Source organism: Notechis scutatus, chromosome 9, assembly GCF_049901735.1.
Source record: "Notechis scutatus isolate UNSWTSFEM ecotype Mainland chromosome 9, rNotScu1.2, whole genome shotgun sequence".
Taxonomy (NCBI): domain Eukaryota; kingdom Metazoa; phylum Chordata; class Lepidosauria; order Squamata; family Elapidae; genus Notechis; species Notechis scutatus.
Genome location: NC_142017.1, coordinates 9356519 through 9374882, shown reverse-complemented (window position 1 = coordinate 9374882; position 18364 = coordinate 9356519). Strand labels below are relative to the sequence as shown.

Below are 18364 nucleotides of genomic sequence, written 5' to 3'. Positions count from 1 at the left end.
AGTTTCTCCCATTTTTATTGAAACATATATTATATTATTGAAATATCTTTGTATTCTAGTTTCTCTTTGGAAGATGATCTGCTAATCATAGATTCTTTCTTCCTCTTTCCTCCACCTCATGGTTCCATTCAGACTACATTCTCTTGATAGCCTAAAGAACATATTTAGAAGCATAATTAGTTATAATTAGAAGCAAACAAACACAATTTATGCAAGGTAATTGATTATAAAAGATTAACAGGTAGCAGTTGCGCTGGGAAATACTTCAATTCAGGATTTAATCACAACTGGTTTGTTTCAATTTTTTTTTTGTGAGTCTAGACAAAAACACAGCCACACCCTGATCAGGTAGTTTGGCCGGGGGGATAGCAAGTTCTTCTCAATATGTTAACTCCTACTAAACTCTCCCTATTTTAAAGCCAGGCATTGTCAAAGAAGTGTGATGTAGTCTAAGATCCAGTTGCTACAATTCTTTTTTTTTTTTAAACAAATTTTATTAATTTTTACAAAACAGTACACAAACAAACAAAGCATAGAATGTAATAACATAAGAGATCTTTTCTGAAAAAAACCAATAAAACATCTTATTTAAAGACAGAGTAATTCCAAATTATCACATTTCCATACAAGCACAATTTAATATGTATATTTACCTTATCTGTTCAACTTCATATCTTATCCCAGCTTCTCTTTATTTTTCCCTTTCCTTCTATTATTCAAATTATATTTCTTTTACTTTAGATTGTATACATTCTTTATATCCATCTGTCTTATTTACAATTTCATTATTCTCTTCCAACGTTTTTCTTACATTCTTCTAAGATTTTATTAATTCAAACATGGACATACAAAACACAAAACATAAATACCTAAAACTTCTTTTTGGAAAGTGGCTTACCCCGGGTTGTTGCTACAATTCTTAACAAACTCAGTTTTGGAGATAAATTTTCCCAAACATCCCAGAGGTGGTATTCAGCAGGTTCTGACCACTTCTGGAGAACCGGTAGTGGAGATTTTGATTAGTTCGGAGAACTGGCAAATACCACCTCTGACTGGAGATTTTACAGTATCCTTCCCCTGCCACGCCCACCAGGCCACGCTACAGAACCGGTAGTAAAAAAATTTGAATCCCACCAATGAAACATTCCAAACCTCAAATCACAATGTAATTGATTTCTTAGACATTCAGATGCTGTTCTCAACACAATACTATCACCTAAACATTGGGTAAAATTTCACAGCTATGAACAGGCAGGAGAAAGTGAGATAGGCATGTCATCTCAACAGTCTTTTCAGATGCATGCTCAACACATAACCTCCAACACTCACGTCCCAGAGGCATAACATAAGAATAGTCTACATACCCACAACAAAATAGAGAATTAAACAAAGTACAAGGAATTGTAGGAGATAACCAGGCTGAGCCCGAGGAAGGGGTCAAATGTATCATCAGTCTTGAATCTCTTCATGCTTAAAAGAATTTGAAATGCAGCCCACCTTGAATTCCTTCTACTCTTATCTCCCGCTAATTTCCTTTGGCCAATAATAGTTCAGATTGTCGTAGAGAGCTTAAATTTACAATAAATCTTTATATCCGTGTGAATTGTCTGGTTCTGGTTTGACTTAGATGGAGACCTCTCCCTCCCTCTCCCTCTCTCTCTCTCTTTCCTCTCCCTGTGCCTCCATCCCTCCATCCCTCTCTCCATCTCCATCACCTCCTTCTCCATCCTTCCTTTGTACTCACCAATCTGAAACGCTGAATATAATAATCTGAAATAATCTGTCAGAAGATTACAATTTTGTTTAATTTTAATGTGGCTAACTTAAGATGGTTGTATAGTAAATTTATGCAACTGATCACAGTTATTAAATTTCTGCATCTGCAAAAGAAGCAATCAAACCTCTTATTATGGTTGCTGTGAGTGAATGTTAAATGTCAAGGAGTTACCAGTGCGCTGCAGGGAAGCACGTTACAGTTAAAGATGCATAAAATATCAGCACTTTTTTTAATGCTTGTGCATTCAACAAAGACTCCCATCCTAATTAACTGGTATGGAAATAAATAATTTTTACAAACTACCTTAGAAACAGATTTTTTCCCCTCCTCCCATCAAAGTCTACTGCTCTACAGAAATAGCCATGCTGTTGCATAGATGTTTTTTCTTCTTAATTTGCAGATGCGATGAAATATTCAAGCTTCACGCAGATTTTGAAAATACCATTATAAATCCAATGCCCTTCTGCTAAAAGTGTAATATTGTGTGATCAGTCTGATGATTAATCTTGAGGTCTGGATTCTTGAAAAACGATTTCATTCCCCCCACCCCCAGTTTTCCAAAAGATGGAAATATTGTGAAGCTCCTGTAATTTGAAAGATACTGTCTATCTATTGTAACCTCCATTCTTTCTCCACATTATCATCCATGTGTTGATACCATGCTATTGTCTCTTACTCCATTAAGAAAAAAAAAAGCATGAAAATTCAAATTTAAATTACAGGTAGTCTTTGACTTATGACCACAACGGAGCCCAAAATTTCTGTTGTTAATTTGGATATTTGTCAAGTGAATTTTGCCCCATTTTATGACCTTTCTTGCCACAGTTGTTAAGTGAATCACTGCAGTTATTAAGTTAATAATACAGTTGCTAAGTGAATTTGGCTACCCCATTGATTTTGCTTGTAAGAAAGTCACAAAAGGGGATCATGAGATCCTGGGACCCTGCAATTGTCGTAAGTATGAGTCAGTTTCCAAGCATCTGAATTTTGATCAGGTGACAACAGAGATGCTGCAATGGTCGTAAGTGTGAAAAATGGTCATAACTCACTTTTTTCATTGCTGTTGTACCTGCGAGCGGTCACTAAATGAACTTGTGTAAGTCGGGAAGTACCTGTACCTATAATATATGTTTAACGATATATTCTCTACAAAAATTGAGGTTAACCAGATTTTGGTGTGTGTTTTTGAGCTGAAAATTATTAGGTGGCACACTTGGGAGATGTAAAAACTGAGGAACATAAAATATCACTTTGTATAGTCAAGGAAAGAGAGAGCCAGACTAATTTGAACAGATATGGAAAATTATTGAATTCCTCTGATATTTCTTTTCAACTTTCAAATAATCCTGGAGAACCGGCATGACACTATCTAACCATTTCATCCTCTGCCATCTCCTTTTTCTTTTGCCTTCCACCTTTTCCACCATCAGGGTCTCTCCCAATGAGTCTCATTAGAAGTATTTAAATTTCACCTTTGGTATCTCTTCTTCCAAAGAACAATGAGGATTGATTTCTTTTAGGATTGAACTGATTTGATTTACTTGCCATCCAAGAGACTTTCAAAGTCTTCTCCAGCATCACAATGTGAAAGCCTCAATTCTTCAGCACTCAGCCTTCCTTATGATCTAGCCATGCATTACTACTAGGAAAACCATATCTTTAACCATATTTTGTTAATATAGAATTATAATAAAGTAGTTCATCTGGTCATGTTTCCTGTCTGTCTACCTCATAAGCCTGATAACAACTTTCATCTTCTTATGAAATTTACATCCAGGAAGATTCACTGATTTCTTCAATCTCTTCAATCTCTTTTTCACTTTAACTTGCTTGGTAGTATTGTGTCTCTTCTTATGTTCTCTACTGTCAATATTTTGTATGCTCTTAGAAGCAGAAACATTTATTTGGCAGGGAAGGGGGAATCGTATTTTCCATAAGACATTATATAAATAATACCGCCTTATAACAGTGTACAGAGTATTAACAAGAGACTTAACGTCTTCCAACAAAAGATACCTTTGCCAAATCCTAAAGATTCTCTATTTTGACCATGTTGCTAATGAAGAAGTGCTCCAAAAGAATTTATCCTGCAAATTACATAACATAGTCGCATACAGAAAAGTCTAACTTGCAAGTCGTATACTCCATATGGCGAATAATCGAATGGCCAAGGTGACAATGAGATGGATTTCCCCCTTGACCAAGAGGACATCCATAGAAATACAGGGCGAAGAACATTCATAGACAACTTAAAGAACTTAAAGACTTTAAACATCACATGAGGATACACTGACCCAAACTGAAAATAGTGGAGGTCCTTGCTGCCCAATATGCTACATAGCACAGGAAATTCTAATGCCAGTGCTAATGCTAATAATAGTTGAATAATAAGGGCAATAATTGTGAGTATATGGAGAGCAGTTGTCATTATTATAGGCAACTGTAATTTCCTAAAGTGGACTCAACTGCCAAGAGCAGACTTGTATATGACACCGTTAACATTTGAGGATCCTTGGAAAGATTCTTCATGCCAAAGAAAAAGGAAGGGGGAAAAAATCCAGTAGAGCATTAAGGAGTTTGCTTCTGAAATGTGTTTAATGTAAATATGCTGTCAGATACCCTTCAAGTAATTGACAAGAGCAGATGATTAGCAGTGTTCTCAATACTGTTTTTGCATAATCTCACATTTTGACAGTTCTCTTCAGCGTCTCTTTATTGTCAGTGCTCTGCAATCAGGAATATTTTTTTCTTTTCCTTGACAACATTTACTTTGTCATTATAAATCTTGTAAATGGTCATTTAACTTGTTCGGTGTGCATGTACAACTCTCAATAAGAACACATTTGCAATATCTTTCTTTGTGGGGAAAAAAAACTGTCAGGGAAAAAAAAAACCTTGCTACTCTCAAAAGAAAGTAGGTTAATATCATTGTTAAAAATAAGAATGAGAAAGGAAGAGAGAAACAGTACCCGTTTGATAATTGTGTATATTCAGCATATTCCAATCTGATTTAAAAGTAGCTATACTCGGAACTGAAACTGAGAATTATTTATGGAGTGGTATCATCAGTGGACTTCCTCTGATTTCTGAACTTTGGGTAACTAAAATTATTAGCTGATTACATGGCAGGTCACTCAACTTAAGGAGTCATCAACATTTATCGGACATTGGGGTGGTATCATCCATCATAATGGATTTCATTGTCAGAGAGGCAAGTGATAAAGCACTGACTCTGGTAGCATCAATTCTTTGTTCGGAAGAGTTGCAGCAACAACAGTGTATAAGAAAGTATCTGCAAAGTTTGCATGAAAGAAACAATCAATTAGATCTGGGTCATTTTTTTTTACATCTATAGTGCTAAGGTTAGGGTGCAAAGGGAAAAAAAAGTGCAGGTGTCAGGAAGTGCATCAAGTCCGTCAATGCTCAGCTCCATTTAGTGACTCTGATTCTATCCTGAATTAAGGGACTACACAGACATAAAAGGGCAGTTTTTTTAGGGTTAGGATTAGGGTCTATAGAAAAAGTTATATACAAAAATGTATATAATGTGTACATTTTGAAATACTGTGTGTGGCTTTGAGAATCATTGCAGCACTAACATGGATTTAATTAGATTTAGATTTGTGTGTATATACCTACATAGTAGTGTTACAAAATTATACACTTTCCCCAATACTGTGATAACTGTCTGAATTCAACCTTGACTCAATTGCTTTAACTAATTAAATAGGGATAGACAATCTTCAGATGACAGAGGGCTGTACATGACCTTTTTGGGGGAAGAAAAGTTTCACTGCACAAGTGATGGCACATGCTATATCATGGTGCTGTATCATGCACATAAATACAACCAAAATGTTTTTTCCCCTGAATTTTGCTTGCAGTTTGGTGTGTGTGTGTGTGTGTGTGTTTTAGTCATGATAAGTCTCCCATCATTAAAAAGTATGAGCATTAATTTTTGACAGAACAATTCAGAAAATTCTTTGGGTAGTGTGGGAAATAAACCTGGGAGTTTCAGATTGTCCATCTCTAAAGTAAGTTGTTACATAGCAGCAGTGGTTTGAGAGAAGAAGGTAGACAATTCTATAAACTTTAGGTAGGAAAAGGCCATTTTATATACTGTACTTTGAAGTGAGATAGAAAACTTATGAGATACTATTGCATTACTTCACATCATCTCTGACAATTGGCTATGCTAACTATGTGACCCTACAGTTGTACTCGTGGGCTGTAGTTAGGATTCAGCCGTGAAACTCAGGATTTTGTAAATAGTTGAATTTTGAAGAAGGTTCCAAAGAAAAGGAACAAAATGACCTTGTGTACATGGTTAAGGATCCCAATCCTATGGTGCCCATGTTCTTAATTCGTAGAATACCCATTGCACAAACAGTCGATATGATAAACTTTCAGCTTTATTTGAATCATTGGTCTTTTTCTTCAGCTCTCTTTAATCTATCTCCAAGGATTTCCAGCTCATATAGATTTGGTCAGTGACAAGGGTTAGAGAAGTCTTGTAGAACATTTACTTGTAGCAGTGAAAAAAGCACACATTCATCAAGGGATTACGTCGATCCAATTGCACTAGAGATCAATGGGATGCTTACGTGATTCTTCTTAGGCGCCAAGGTTTTTCAACTTCTTTTGGTGAGAATTCACAGACACCCATGCATTTCTCCACCTTAAAGCCATTTATCTCAGAATGTCAAATTGCAATAATTAACCATTATTGATCTTAAATTCAATTAACTTCATTAACTCAGGTCATGATGAGGGTGTTTGCAAGGAAAAGGCATTTGACAATTGCCTTTTTCTTGTGTGACATTGAAGTGATAAACTATTCTATTCATATGCTTCATTTGGGACGTACGTTTTTAAAATTAGCAAAAATCTGGCGGATACCTTCTTAGGACCATTCCTGGTTAACCTTAAAGTGAGTTAATATTTGGGGTTAAGGTTACTGATGGTTCTACTTGATTTCTCCCATTGGTGGGACTTGAGCAGTTGGAGATCAAGTTGAACCCCTCCACTTTGTACTTTACACGCTAAGATTTTGAACACTTAGTCTGGAAACCAAACCTAGCCCCCCAATACACTGAATCATCAATTCACCAAACAGATGAATTGATGATTCAGCCTTACTCTAGGCCTCATAACAATCTCAATCAAGATGACCAGTTTTAATATATTCTGCTTAAACACCCTAACCCTAACCTCTTAAGTTTTTATCTGCCCTGTTTTAGCATGTTGTGTGAATACAACATAAGTAAAAAAACTATTGTCACAGAAGGCCATTAGTGTGTATTTATCTATGGTTTCTTATCTTTTCAAATGAGCCTATTGTATTCCAGATGATCTTTACTCTGTGGGGGAACCCTAAAGTTTTCCTCTGAACTTCTGCTTGCTCAGTGAAGAATTACAACCATTAGAACTATTTGAGATAAATAGAAGTCTGATCTCATCTTAAAGCCCACCAGTGTTGGAGCCCCCACAGGTTCTGGAGGCATGTCATTCCACTGATTAAGGTTAGGATTTAGGGTGGTGGTGGTTAGTTTTGGTTCAAAGTTCATGGTTTTGGTAACAAATTTTGGTTATTCCTTTTTCAGAACCATGTCAAATGGAAGCCTTCTTGACATCTTATGATACTTAAAACATGATTTTTTTAAATGGTTAAATTTGTATCCAGCTTTTTGTCTGGCACTTTTATGCAGCTTATGTTTCCCTCCCTTTATTTAATTCTAGACTAACAAGTCATCTAAATCAGTGACAAAGGTATAATTGCTCCAGTGTCACTTAATGAAATTCCATTGCTAAGTGTGGGTTATCCCAGTCCTGATTCAACATCCCTACGTCACATCAGCTCTCAGAAATTAATTTTAAAATGGGTGATAAAATCATCCCCACTCCTGTCTTCTATATAAACGGCCCTTTTATGTAAAGAAAAATCTAACGGTGTGGTTGAAAACTCACCCTGATTTGCTGTGACTTTCATCAAATCATTTTACATAGACTATTCAATGTATAGAGATGAGCAGAGTTGAAACCGTCTCAATGTGTCTCAGGAAAAAAGCTGATTTCAAGGGGAGAAAAAAAAAACATGACCTAATTAGATGATTGTGAGTGGGTGTGCAAGCCCTGGCCACGTTAACCTTGATTCCCATGGATAAATGCTGGCAACTGCTTTTCATCAGGATGTAGTTTCTTTGTTTACCATTTCTAAATGTCACATCACAGGGCCAAGTTTTAAAGAATATTTTTAGGTGCTTCCAAGAGACTAAGTTTGAGGAGACAACATTTGTATAATTAGCAAATGCACAAACTGCGTTTCAAAGGTGAACAGCAGACCTGTTCTTTTTCAGAGTGAATTAGAAGGGATCCCATGTGAACAAATAGGGTGCTTTAAGCTTTGTCCTTGTTGAAGTTAGCAAGGGATACTCTTGGCACAGAGGGAGGATTTCACTTGCACCACCAAAAGAAATTGAACTGGAAAGATTACCCTCCCCTTTTACTCTTCATATCCAGATGTTCCAATCTCTGGATGAAATGGGATTGCTTGTTTGTTTAGATGTGTACATCAGAGGTGGTATTCAGCCGGTTCTGACCAGTTCTGGAGAACCGGTAGCGGAAATTTTGAGTAGTTCGGAGAACCAGCAAATTCCACCTCTGACTGTCCCCGCCCCCATCTATTCTCCGCCTCCTGAGTCCCGGCAGATTGGCTGGGTCTTCTTTGGTTGCCCTGCACAGGAGAACGGAGCTGGAAAGCAGGTTAGTGGGGTAGGGAGAGAATGGGCATTTTGCAGTATCCTTCCCCTGCTAGGTCCACCAAGCCATGCCCACCAAGCCGTGCCACACCTACCAAGCCACGCCCACAGAACCGGTAGTAAAAAAAAATTGAATCCCACCACTGGTACACACCCACTCCTGCTCATCACAGTGACTCCGGCTGGTGAACAAAGTTGAAAGCAGAAACCACAGAATAAATGACTATTAAGCATTCACCAGTTGACGGTAGAAACCACAAAATCACACCATTTAAGCAGAGGCACCGCAGGTTGGTCCTTTGCTATTTCCAGGCCGGCCCAGCGAGCGAGATTTAAGCACCCTGCAGGCTGGATTTGGCCTGCGGGTCTTGAGTTTGACACCTGTTAAACTCATTGATGGGTATCATTTGAATTGGAAAATTAGGGAAAAAAACCTTTCAATTTTATATCTTTGCCATTCTGCTCTATTGTTTGCCTTTATTCTCCCCCCTCCACACACACACACACACACACACTTCTGTTTTGGATTTGCTTAGAAGCCACAATTGCTGACCCCATAAAGCACAACTGAATTCACAAAGAGATAGTAGAAAATAACATGCTATATTTTCTGGAGACAGGAGACCTCAACAAGATCCCCCAGCCAAATACTCTTTTGGAAATGAACAAGGAATGATACATGGCATCCTTTCATCCACTTTAATCCGTTAGCATGTACAGCCCGTGGCACAAATTCTCAACTGAGTCCAAATCTCACTAGCTCACATAAATTGATGGTGCAGGGAATGCAGAGTCTTCAATTTGAGTCAGAAATAAAAAATAAAAAAAAGCAAGTCCGAGGATTCAGTCATTAAATCAGTTGATAAGCACTTGCTTGGGTTTTGCAAAAAGGAAAAAAAAAAGTCATAAAAGGGAAAAAAAAACTTTTAAGGATACCCGCAATTAGAAAAAGAGTCCTTTCTAATAAGATTGGAAAAGGAAATCAGACCTTTAGATCAGGGGTGTCAAACTCGATTTCACTGAGGGCTGCATAAGGGTTAGGTTTGACCTTGGAGGTCCTGGGGGTGGGGGGTGTGTGTGGCTGGGGGTGGGGCTATGGCGGGCGTGGCTGGGGCGTGGCCATGGTGGATGTGGCACACAACTGGTGCGTGGGGCAGGCTTGAGACCCCCCACCTCACTTAATCCCTCCTCCCTCCCCTTCCCTTCCTGTGTCTTCCAAGTGCCCTAAGGCAGGACTTCCCATCTTTCCTTCTTTGTCTTTGTCTTTCCTTCTTCTCTTTCTTTTTTCCTGTCCCATCTTGCATGCTCAAATGCGAAAGGGGACACGTTTCTCCTTTCGTTTTGTTTTTAGTTTATTTTGATAGCCCTCTGTCAGCAAAAAAAACCCCTCAATTTTCACTAGCAGGGGCATTGTGGACCATTTCTTTGCTGTTTCCGGACCAGCCCCGTGGGCCAGATCTAACCACTGCGGGCCAGAACTGGCCCCCGGGCACTGAGTTTGACACCCTTGCTTTAGATAGTAGGTCCAGTGAAAGTGATCTAAATGGTATGGCCATATTGTTCCACACATCATAGGATTTGATGTGGAGGATTTGTGGTGAATGAGCTTTCTTGGCCTCAGGCAACAGAAAGCAGGAAAAGCAGGAAAAGTTGGCAAGATTACCAACTTGGATAGCAATTGAACAACTGGCATATTCATTTAATTTTAACTCCTCCTCCAACTCCCCTCCTCTTATTTTATTGTATACTGGTGTAGGCTTTCATGGTGAGCATCTATCAAGCAATGATAATCTTTTGGGATGAGTAGTCATGATCTAGTTTTATAAGTATCTGACAATTTTTGTTGCTTTGTAATCCCATGCAATATGCAGTCTGCTCTTTTTATAACAAGAGGGATCCAAAACTGCATATGCTGTAGGCATCCACTCCAGAGGTGGTATTCAGCAGGTTCTGACTGGTTCTGGAGAGCCGGTAGTGGAAATTTTGAGTAGTTTGGAGAACCGGCAAATCCCACCTCTGACTGGAGATTTTACAGTATCCTTCCCCTGCCACGCCCACCAAGCCACACCCACAGAACCAGTAGTAAAAAAATTTGAATCCCACCACTGATCCACTCTGCTAACAGTCTCCGAGCCTGCAAATGCAGAGATATGTCTCTTATACACCACACTTTAACTTTGAAACTCTGGTTCGGATTAATAATCCAGTGTATTTTTAGAGCTCCCTGGAAATTCCATGTCCACTCTTTTTCCCCTTTCAAATGTCATTCTATGGATGAATAATACTGATGTTTGGAAGGATGTATACAGGTCCAAAAGAATGGTGGCCAATAGTGTAAAACGGATCAGAAATTCCGTGCGGTTAGTTAATTAGATAATACCTACTTTTTCATGAAGAATTTCTAGGAGAAAAGGAGGCAGAGCTGGAAGGCAGAGTTAAATGCATCATCAGTTTAATCCCAAAGGTGGTTCCCCACCCACCCACCCCACCCCAAAAAAGGCAACTGGACTTTTGTTCTTTCATCAAGAAAGTCCAGCTGCCTTTTGGAAAAATCACCTTTGGGGCAACCCTGATTTGAATGGTTGAGAATCTCCATAGACATCATCAGTTTATTCCCTGCATTTCCACAAGAGGCTCAAGTCCAACCTCCCTGAATTTCATTGACTCTTAATTAGGACCAGTTTAGGGCTGACCGTTAATTGACTAGATTCTTGTGTATTGACTGTAACAATAAATCCGTTGTGCTTTAAACTCAGGGAGTGATCCTGGTTCTTTGCAGCTGACAGTATTTATGGAATTTTAAAAAGTAGGTTTCCCAAAATTCTCATAGAACATTTAATAAAGAAAAGCCCAAAGCTAACAATGAAACAAGACAAGAAAAGTTTTGATCCTGTGACTGGTGAAACCACACTCGTAGATTAAGACTGAAGGCGAATTACTGTTCCTTCACCAGAGAAACTTTGTATGGTTACAGATACAAGATAATCCAATAATTTGATACAATTAGGATGTGATAAGCATCAGGCACACCTTCCCTAGCCATGTATTCAACTTGAGTGCCCTATCAAACGTGAAGGGAATGCTAATATACCATTAGGTAGTGTGTATTTAAGAAACTATATCCCCCTTCTTGGCAATAAATGATAAAACGCTCTAGAAAAAGCTTTTGTATCACAGTGTATTGCATTGCCCAAAGTGTTGTGTTTTCTATGGAAGGCAGTTTCTGCATTTAGTGGCAACTTTTCAAATAGTTAGTCATCAACCATTGTTTTGCATAGGGATATATGTGTGAGCTCCCTGAATCAGGATGGATTCAAGCAAGGGAATACGAATCTGCTTCCTTTGGGTAATATATGCAAACCAAAGAATAGAATATAAAGGATGGGGAAATGTTGATTTGCAAAGGGAAGGCAAGTAATAAGGGGGGATTCTTGTATTCTAGGTAGTTAGCAAAAAAGTTGCTTGCTCTAGCTATTTACAAGTGGGACTGGTTACTGACATTTGCACATGTTATGTGCAGATTAGCAATGGTCGTACACCATGAGCAGGAATATACAATGCCATTCCTACCCCTTTTTTTTTCTGGTCCTTCCCTTCTTTCATCCCATTTAATCCATTTTTAAGAACTCTGTCCTTATGCACTGGGAAACCAGATTCAATTAATAACCATGTTGTAACTTAACAAGTGCAGTGAATCACTTAACATCTGTCGCCAGAAAGATCATAAAATAGGGCAAAACTCACTTGACAAACCTTTCACTTATCCTTAGAAATTTTTAGCTCAATTGTGGTCGTAAGTCGAGGACTACCTGTGTATAGGTTTGGGAAGGGCAAATTAGATACTTTTCCAGGTGAACAAGAGCTTCAGTAACAACAGGGTCTAGCGCCTTTAGTTCTTTGAAATTACCCAATAGTTCTGCGTGCCGTAATTTAGATTGGCCTTTCTGTTGCTTGAAATAAAGTACAGTCTAGTAGTGCCTTATACAGTACACGAATCTCTGTCGGGGGGCCCAATGTAGCTTACGGGGAAGAAATATTGACAAAATAGTCTAAAGAGCAAACACTTTGACATTTGTAATGTCCACTGGAAGACCTTGTGTATATTTATCCTGGAAGAATCAGAGCAGAATAGCAATTTTTTTTTTTACCAGTTTTACAGCTGGGCTGTTCTCTTTTTCTTACTCAATGTCAAAAAGTCTTTGCAACGGACATGAAGTCCTAGAGAAGTCGATTATCCATTTTTCCCATAATGCTTTTCTATCTGTAAATTAATTGTTTACTATCTGGATGCCCCCGGTTCTGCCTTAAGAAATGTTATTTTCCAAATTTCCAAATGCCTTAAGGATAGTTTTTATAACTGTAAATTGAAAAGCATTTTGCACAAGCGAAAATATTTTTTTTTTCCTTTTGTCCCACTAACAGGTGAAGTTGGAAGGAATTTTCAACATTTTTTTTTTTAATTCTATAGAGTCCATCCTGAATTTTTCTATTCATGGACTCCAATTTAACCAGGAAAATTATAAAATAAATTCCAGAATTATATCTAAACTCACATCTAGAATGTATATAGCATGTTGAATTCTTTGGAATGTCTTCCTTTCTTCCTTTTATAATTTTTTTTGTTAAACCATTTTATCTAACTGCCCATCTCACAAACAAGCAACTCTAGATGGTGTATGACAGAACTAAAAACAATTAAAAAGTACATTAGAAAGTATTAAAAACAGGTTTGTATATACTTATAAAACAGTACAGTACAAGTGTGTGTACATACTGTTGCATCAACAAAGTTAAAAAATTTCTATCTTCAGTTCAGCGTATTTTTTTAATTCCATAATTCTCTCAGGGTAAGAGCAAATGTTATTTATAAGTTGCCTAGCCTACAGAACTAAGAATTGTGGCCTGTAAGATCCTGTTAATTAGAGGGTTGATCAACTGACAAAAATTTGAGAAGCTTACTTAGTTATTTGAGTATAATTTCAACACTAAGCCCAATGCTCAGTTTAGTATCTGCATCGCTAAACAGCTCCTGCAATGAATGCAAGCTTTTAATTTTCTAATAAGTCAGGAAGATCTTTTTTTCATTCTTGTTGCTTTGTGGGATTTATTGTTTCTCTTGTTGATGGTTTTTATGTTTTATTAAAGATTGGGTTGGGGAAAAAAATCTAATGAGCAAAAAAGAAAATTCTGGCTTAATTTAAATTGTGAATCTGTCTGTTAAGAAATACATTAGGGGTAGAAGCAGCATAAGACATATTAATTGACAGACAGGAACTGCTGTCTCTGAGGTTGATACAAGTAATTTATTACTTTAGAAATGAATGCCACCTCCAGAATGTGCTTCATTAATTTCAAATTTAGTTTTAATTTCAAGCTGTTGCCCCTTGAGAAGAATAAGGTGGCAAATTATGTTTGAAGAGCAGATTTTTTTCCCCTTCCCCTCTTCCTCTTGCTTGGAAGAAATGCTAAATTTTGACTGTTCAATTTTAATAAACAAATGCAATTCTTTGACTGAAACATGCCAGCTGCTGATAGAAATGGAGACTAGCTATCACTAACTGTGTTTTATTATCTGTTCTCTCTCTGTCTCTGCTAGCTTATGTTTCGGATGAGCTGAAAGCTGCAGCCATGGTGGATGATGACTTGGAACCAGAGGAGACCACAATAGATGGAGAACCTTCTGCAAAGTACGCCTGTCCAGAAAAGGACTTTGGCAAGAATTGCCAGAGCTATCAGAACTCTCCAGTGGCTGAATTTTCCAGCCATGAAATGGACAGCGAGTCCCATATCAGTGAAACGAGTGATCGAATGGCCGATTTTGAGAGTGGCTCCATCAAAAATGAGGAGGACAGCAAAGAGGTTTCCATAGCGCTGGAAGAATCTGTGGTGTCGGACAGTTTGGAGCAGATGAAGGCTGTCTACAATAACTTCCTCTCCAATTCTTATTGGTCCAACCTGAATTTGAATCTCCACCAGCCGGCCGTTGAAAAAACCAATGGCAGCAGTAGCAGCAGCAGCAGCAGCAGCAGTAGCTGTGGCAGTGGGAGCTTCGATTGGCATCAGACCGCCATGGCCAAAACATTACAACAAGTTTCGCAAAACAGAATTCTTCCTGAGCCCAGCCTTTTTAGCACAGTTCAGTTGTACAGGCAGAGCAGTAAACTTTATGGCTCCATCTTTACCGGAGCCAGCAAATTCCGCTGTAAAGACTGTAGCGCAGCCTATGATACTTTGGTGGAATTAACGGTGCACATGAACGAAACGGGGCATTATCGAGACGACAACCACGAAACAGATAACAACAACCCCAAACGATGGTCTAAGCCTCGTAAACGCTCCTTGCTTGAAATGGAAGGGAAAGAAGACGCCCAGAAAGTATTAAAGTGCATGTACTGTGGCCATTCCTTTGAATCGCTTCAAGACTTGAGTGTGCATATGATAAAAACAAAACATTACCAAAAAGTGCCTCTGAAGGAACCCGTAACCCCTGTAGCAGCAAAAATCATCCCGGCCACTCGAAAAAAAACCTCGCTGGAATTAGAACTGCCAAGCTCTCCAGATTCTACTGGTGGGACCCCCAAAGGAACTCTTCCCGATGTCAATGACCCTCTTCAAAAGAATTCCAATCCTTACATTACACCGAATAACCGCTATGGACACCAGAACGGTGCCAGCTATGCCTGGCATTTTGAAGCGAGGAAATCTCAAATCCTCAAGTGCATGGAGTGCGGCAGTTCCCACGACACCTTGCAGGAACTCACGGCCCACATGATGGTGACAGGACACTTCATTAAAGTCACCAACTCTGCCATGAAGAAAGGGAAGACCATTATAGAGTCCCCTGTCACGCCTACCATCACGACTTTGCTTGACGAGAAAGTACAGTCTGTGCCTCTTGCGGCCACAACCTTCACCTCTCCTTCCAACATGCCATCCAGCATCTCCCCAAAGTTAAACATGGAAGTCAAGAAAGAAGTTGAAAAGGACAGAACAATTGCTGATGAAAAGGTGAAAGACAAAGAAAAACTAAGTGAAGATGAGGAAAAATATGATATCTCCTCCAAATATCATTACCTGACAGAAAATGACTTGGAAGAAAGCCCAAAGGGAGGACTAGATATTTTAAAGTCATTAGAAAACACGGTCACTTCAGCTATTAACAAAGCCCAGAATGGTACACCAAGCTGGGGTGGATACCCCAGTATTCATGCCGCTTATCAGCTGCCCAACATGATGAAACTATCCTTAGGATCATCAGTAAAGAACACTACTTTGAAGCCCATGTTTGGAAATACTGAATTAGTCTCTCCCACAAAAAGCCAACCCCTGATTTCACCTCCCAGTAGCCAAACATCCCCTGTGTCCAAAACAAATTTTCATGCCATGGAAGAGTTGGTGAAGAAAGTCACCGAGAAAGTGGCCAAAGTGGAAGAAAAACTGAAGGAACCAGAAGTGGGGAAGCTTTCGCCCATGAAGAGAGCCACCCCTTCGCCGTGCAGCAGTGAGGTCAGTGATCCCCTCAAGATGGACACTTCCAGTGACATTGGGTTCAAAAGCCACCAGAACAGTCCAGTTTCTCAGAAGGAGAGCTGCAGAGACAGCCCAATCGGAGAACCGATGGAAAACGGCAAGGAGATTGTCAAGAAAATCACAAATACTTTGACCAGCAGCGCAGCTATTATTACTGACCATCCTCCAGAGCAACCCTTTGTAAATCCATTAAGTGCATTACAATCTGTCATGAACATTCATCTTGGGAAGGCAGCGAAACCTTCCCTTCCTGCCCTAGACCCCATGAGCATGCTTTTTAAAATGAGCAACAGCTTAGCAGAAAAGGCTGCTGTAGCAACGCCGCCCTTGCAGCCCAAAAAACCTGATCACTTAGACCGCTATTTTTACCATGTCAATAACGACCAGCCCATCGATTTGACGAAAGGCAAGAGTGACAAAAGCTGCTCTTTGGGTTCAGTGCTTTTGTCATCCACATCAGCGTCTTCAGCATCTTCTTCATCTACAGTGACAACCGCAAAGACATCTGCAGTTGTGTCATTTATGTCAAACTCGCCGCTACGCGAGAATGCCTTGTCAGATATCTCGGATATGCTCAAGAACCTGACAGAAAGTCACACATCAAAATCTTCCACACCTTCCAGCCTCTCCGAGAAGTCTGACATTGATGGCACTACAATTGAGGAACCGGAAGAAACAACTCCAGCTCAGAAAAGGAAGGGACGCCAGTCAAACTGGAATCCTCAACATTTACTCATCCTGCAAGCCCAATTTGCTGCCAGTTTGCAGCAGACGTCGGAAGGCAAATACATTATGTCGGACTTGAGCCCTCAAGAGAGAATGCACATTTCCAGGTTTACGGGACTGTCAATGACCACCATTAGCCACTGGTTGGCCAATGTGAAATACCAACTCCGAAGGACAGGGGGGACAAAATTCCTTAAAAATTTAGACACCGGGCACCCGGTGTTCTTTTGTAACGATTGTGCTTCTCAAATCAGAACTCCTTCAACGTACATCAGCCACCTTGAGTCACATCTAGGTTTCAGATTACGAGACTTGTCCAAACTCTCGAGCGAGCAGATTAACAATCAGATAGCACAAACCAAGCCATCCTCTGAGAAACTGTTGGCACCTTCGCCAGAGGAAGAGCTGGGAACTTCCTACCAATGTAAACTTTGCAACAGGACTTTTGCAAGCAAGCATGCTGTTAAGCTTCATCTCAGTAAAACGCACGGGAAGTCTCCGGAGGACCATCTTCTCTACGTCTGTGAATTAGAAAAACAGTAGCGTTAACTTTTTCTTTCTTTCTTTTTAACAGACAAGCTACCCGAACAACTGTACTTGGCTTTGAGGAAAACTGTCAGACATGATGTTGAGTTTCTCCTTTGCCCCCTTACCCACCCCTGTTCTTGGCACATAATTGTTATTTTAACTTCGGGGTGTCACTCTAACTCTGGACGAGTCTCTTTTTTATATATAACTGTATAGTGTTTAATAGAGGTACATAATCAGCTGTTGTTACTGGTAAAATATGAAGGTTAAAAACTCAGTGGTAAGTGTTTGGAACTTTGTGTAAATTGGGGTTTTTAGTTGCTGTGCATCACTGTTGATGCCTCAAGCTGCATGCATTGACAAGACAGTTTACTTAAGCATTTATTAACTAAAATCATGGTACACTCTTTTCATGGCAAATGAAGTGTGCTGGCTGTTTCTCACCTGTAAATCTTTAGCCCTCTGAGTACTTTGAAGCACTTTTGCATTAATTTGGTTTCCTTTTTTGAAAAAAAAAAATATAGACATGTTTTCTTCTTGTTTTTTTTTTTTTTTTTAAATCCCATTCTGGCTTAGAATTTATTTTTCTGGTCAAGGCAACAAGCCTGAACAAAAAAGTATTAGCAGCCAGTCATGGTATCATGTGATGTTTGAAAGGACACCTTCCCCTTGAGATGTTGCAAGAACTGTCACCGCTTTGACACGTGGACCAATTGAGCAGCAGATTGGTGGCTGTTCTTGAGATATCCCAAATGGGGATGGATAAACCATACAGACCCAGACTGTCAGTCTTTCTTCCGTGGCACACCAGTCCAGATGTTCTAAAAAAGAACCAGTAGTTTTCTGGAAGAAGAACTTCCAGAAGAGGAAATGACTCATGATGAGCCTAATAGTTTCCTTGTCTAGGAAACCAACTTATAGAACACTATTGGACCATTCCACTATTGGATGATAGAGATGGTGTTCCCTATGAACCATTCTCTTCCTAAGGGAACTTTTTTTAACATCCCCACCTTGTTTCAATGCTGCCAATATTTATAACACA

General features: G+C 39.3%; 1 protein-coding gene across 1 annotated transcript in view; it reads left to right on the top strand.

Annotated features, from left to right (window-relative positions):
• Positions 1 to 17480, top strand: part of TSHZ3 (teashirt zinc finger homeobox 3) — a 90232-nt gene extending 72752 nt beyond the window's left edge. Inside the window, exon 2 of the mRNA XM_087971518.1 lies at positions 14132 to 17480. Coding sequence (XP_087827644.1) covers positions 14132 to 17334 — 3203 coding nt within the window. The 3' untranslated portion in view covers positions 17335 to 17480. The remainder of the gene's footprint in view (positions 1 to 14131) is intronic.
• The last annotated feature ends 884 nt before the right edge of the window (positions 17481 to 18364 follow it).